Here is a 4,607-nt window from a genome sequence, read left to right on the forward strand (position 1 = left end):
CATCATTCTCCACCTCACTGTCATCTACTATCTCACCATCATCCAACGGCTCACTATGATCCTTCACATGATCATCTTTCACCTCCTTATTACTCTCTACTTCACTGTCGACCTCCATCTTTTCATCACTCTCAATATCACTATCACTTTCGATTTCCCCATTACCTTCAATCTCACTATCGCCCTCCATCTCACAATCACTCAATCTCACCATCACCCTCGACCTCACAATCATCCTGCAGCTCACTATAAACCACCACCTCACTATCACTTCACCATCTCAACACCACTAAGACATTCACCCTCAACTTCACAATGTTTCAAGGACAGAATGTGAGACTCGGGTCGCTAGGCTGTCTACAGTTTCGAGGCGACATATAATCGGCATTTTTACCAAAACGAGAATGAGGCTTTAAGTCGAATTTTAAATATAAACATTTTGTTCACTTGCGAATTAAATCCCTTTTTCCAAGACCAGGGTCTTGGCTATACCAAACATGGAAGTAACCGCAAAATGTGGCTTTGGCCCACCTCGACACGCAAGCAGGAAGGATTTCAGAAATGCTTTTTCCTTTATACTGTTCATATTAAAACTACTTTTTTTTATGTGATTCTCTTTAAATTATTTTTTTATCTTTAGTTTTATTTTCCCTTATCCTGTTTATTCCTCGACTTCATTTTTTTCCGTGGTGGAGAGAGGGTGTTGCGTACTAAGAAGATCCGCAAGGTAGTTTTGTGTTGGATGCAAAGTGCTTTTTTTGGGGGGGGTCAAGGATAGGAGATAGACTAATTGTGCTGCAAAATAAGGATGAAAAAAAAATTGTGCTGCAAGACGGTAGCAATGTGTCACTGGGAAATTCGAGATTAGGCCATTAGAGATTACTCTAATGGCCATTAGAGATTACTCTAATGGCCATGCAGTGACTTAGAGCTTTGAAATACCTGAAATAACGACATGTTTATGTGGACAGCCAAAGTTGTAGATTACATAACTATTTTTACTGAACAAATGACAGAGGTACGGAAAGAGCTCAGAACTGAACCTCAAAATTCATTCAGCTAAGCAAGTTGCAGTGTTGATAAATTAGTTGCACAGTTTTGTGTATCAAAAATAGGTTAGAGAACGACCACAAGTACAGCATTTAAGCTACGCTCGTGTATGAACAAATTTTAATTTTCAGTCTCAAATATAATCTGAAATTTAATAAAACGTTCAAATTCTAATTAATATTAGGCTGTCTAAAATATTCTTTCAAATTAACGTATTTTCGGTTCATTTAACTTTATTAATATATCTCAATTATTAAATTTCCTTTATGCCGTTCATATTTTTCTTATATGTTCAGAAATTACTATCAATTATTATAAATTACTATAAATTCCTATCATAAATTACTATAAATTCCTATCATAAATTACTATAAATTCCTATCATAAATTACTATAAATTCCTATCATAAATTACCATAAATTCCTATCATAAATTACTATAAATTCCTATAATAAATTCCTATCATAAATTACTATGAATTCCTATAATAAATTACTATAAATTACTGTCATAAATTACTATAGTTGACCACGAAGTCAAAGAGTTTTAATGGTCCTTGCGAAGGAGTGTCAGATAGATAGACAGACACAAACAGCTAGACATACAAACACACACACACAGACACAATGATAGACAAATAGACATCATACACCAAGGAATCTGTAGCGCCTCCAGGACAGATGAAGAAAAAATTACCAAAAGTGGCGAAGATGAGGCGAAATTACCTTATCTTTATTTACCTGTTGACTTTAGATAGACAAATCGACACAGAAAAAATAGATCGATAAAAAAGTAGATATGCAAACAAGTAGATACAATAAAATAAATAAATAAATGTTTATTCAGGTAAAGTACACACATACAAGAGGTTTTACAAAAATTGATAGATTTATAGATTGAGCTAGTACATACAATGCCTAAAGCCACTATTACCCAAAGCGTTTCGGGCAGGAAAAGTCAAAAAATAAGTCAATATATGAAACAAAAGTAGATAAAACAAACAGGTAAATCAATTAGAGGGATAACTAAAAGTAGATATACAATGCAGGCGATGAGTCACAATAACGTGGCTGAAGTATGTTGACCAGACCACACACTAGAAGTTGAAGGGACGACGACGTTTCGGTCCGTCCTGGACCATTCTGAAGTCGATTCAAGTCTTAGATATACAAGTAAATATCCAAAACAAACAGAGAAAATAGGTAGACAGAGAATAAAAACGTAAAGCAGTTAACAGTTAAGTTGATAGTTCAACTTTCCTGAACACTACCAATCAACTAGAAGCTCGAAATTTTACAAAATTGCCTGAAATAATTGTTAAAGCTCCATCAGCAGACAAAGGTAACCGGTTGATAGGCTAAATAATTCAAATTACCCGCTCAACTTTGCACCAGTGACGGAGTTTTAACTCTGTAACATCACCTCTAATCCGCTTCTTTAACCCAATTCCCGGCCACTCGGAGCATCCAGCAGCAGGCGTGTGTATAATATTTTCACAGCCCAAGTTTTCGACTCGGTTAACCCTATGACGAAAGTTGAGAGAGGATGGCTTTTAATCGTAAACACACACACACACACGCACATTTTACCTTAGTTTACCGTAATTCAGTGTAATAATAAGAGAAAACGGGTGGGAAAGGTCTGTAAAATAGGAGATCCGTTGTCCTCCTGTGTGTGTGTGTCCTCTCCATTTTCTCTCAAGCCAACGCTGTTATGGAAGTTCAGATTGCATTTTTCGGCGTCTCCATTCGAGCTCTCAGGAAAGGAGAGAACCAAAAATAAATAAATACTTGTTTCATGAATGCACTCGATTGGCGACAGGCTCTACAACCCTCTCCTTTGTAGTGCACTAAAGGAAATGGAAATATTTTTAGTGCCACGCTGCGGAGGGGAGACAGAGAGAGAGAGAGAGACAGACAGAGAGAAACAGAGAGAGAGAGAGACAGACAGAAACAGAGAGAGAGAGTGAGAGAGAACGGAGCAGACGCCAAATAAGCGACCAATGTAGCATGTGGAAAAAAGATTCAAATAACCCGTAATATTTTGTGGTGAATTATAGACAAAACAAATTATTGTGGGGTCTTTAATTATAGCAGGAAGTTGCCGTTAAATATACATGTTCATATACATTCTTGCATTACTAACAGAATCACTAGCATTACCAGCAGGAGCAGCACACACACAACCTCTGTCAGCATTGGCATCTAGAGCAGACTCAATACAACTAGCAACAACAGCAGATTAAGTATTAACTACAGCAACAGAAGTTAACGTACAACAGTACATACAGTAGCAGCAGAAGAAGCAACAGAAATAACAGAACGCGTAGCAACAGCAGTAGGAACAGCAAAATAGTTTTTGTAAGCACAGCTGTAGAAACAGAAAGCAGAAAAGGCAGCAACAGCAGACATAACAGCAACAGAGAACAACAGAGCAGCAGAAGCAGCAGCAGCAGGATCAATATCAGAAGCAGCAGACTCTGTAGCAATATCAAGAATAAGGAGAGCAGAGCCTTAACAAAAAGTGATGCTGCAGTAGCAGATGGAGCAGAAATATCAGCAGATGGAGCAGAAATATCAGCAGATGGAGCAGAAATATCAGCAGATGGAGCAGAAATATCAGCAGATGGAGCAGAAATATCAGCAGATGGAGCAGAAATATCAGCAGATGGAGCAGAAATATCAGCAGATGGAGCAGAAATATCAGCAGATGGAGCAGAAATATCAGCAGATGGAGCAGAAATATCAGCAGATGGAGCAGAAATATCAGCAGATGGAGCAGAAATATCAGCAGATGGAGCAGAAATATCAGCAGATGGAGCAGAAATATCAGCAGATGGAGCAGAAATATCAGCAGATGGAGCAGAAATATCAGCAGATGGAGCAGAAATATCAGCAGATGGAGCAGAAATATCAGCAGATGGAGCAGAAATATCAGCAGATGGAGCAGAAATATCAGCAGATGGAGCAGAAATATCAGCAGATGGAGCAGAAATATCAGCAGATGGAGCAGAAATATCAGCAGATGGAGCAGAAATATCAGCAGATGGAGCAGAAATATCAGCAGATGGAGCAGAAATATCAGCAGATGGAGCAGAAATATCAGCAGATATTGCAATAATATCGTAATCAGCATCAACAACAATAGCAGCAGCTATGAGAGAGGTAACGCAATATAAAAAGGTAACCATACAAGTCTTTCAACGATACCTGGTATCGTATGTTGACCAGACCACACACTAGAAGTTGAAGGGACGACGACGTTTCGGTCCGTCCTGGACCATTCTCAAGTCGATTGAGAATCTGGTATCGTAAAAAGATATCGTAGATATCGTAAACAATATTTTCCCCCTGTCATCGTCTATACATTTCTCAGCCATTCTCACTCGTTAATGGCAATTTAGATCGTAAGCTATTGTTATTAATTAGAAAAGAAAAGTACAATCTGCGAATGTGAATTTTCGCAGAATTTTCGATCGTGAGAATGAGAATTTTTTCAATCCTCTCCAGAATGAGACACTAGATCTCTCATGCCAGAGAGGATTGAAAATTTCAAT

General features: G+C 37.9%; 1 protein-coding gene across 1 annotated transcript; it reads left to right on the top strand.

The window, feature by feature from the left end:
* The first annotated feature begins 315 nt into the window (after positions 1 to 315).
* On the top strand, positions 316 to 4,179 carry LOC138358341 (autotransporter adhesin BpaC-like). The gene is made up of 2 exons (XM_069316176.1): positions 316 to 333; positions 3,310 to 4,179. Exons 1-2 carry the CDS (start codon positions 316 to 318, stop codon positions 4,177 to 4,179), a joined length of 888 nt encoding a protein of 295 aa, XP_069172277.1.
* Positions 4,180 to 4,607: the final 428 nt, after the last annotated feature.

Source organism: Procambarus clarkii, chromosome 83 (assembly GCF_040958095.1).
Source record: "Procambarus clarkii isolate CNS0578487 chromosome 83, FALCON_Pclarkii_2.0, whole genome shotgun sequence".
Lineage (NCBI taxonomy): Eukaryota > Metazoa > Arthropoda > Malacostraca > Decapoda > Cambaridae > Procambarus > Procambarus clarkii.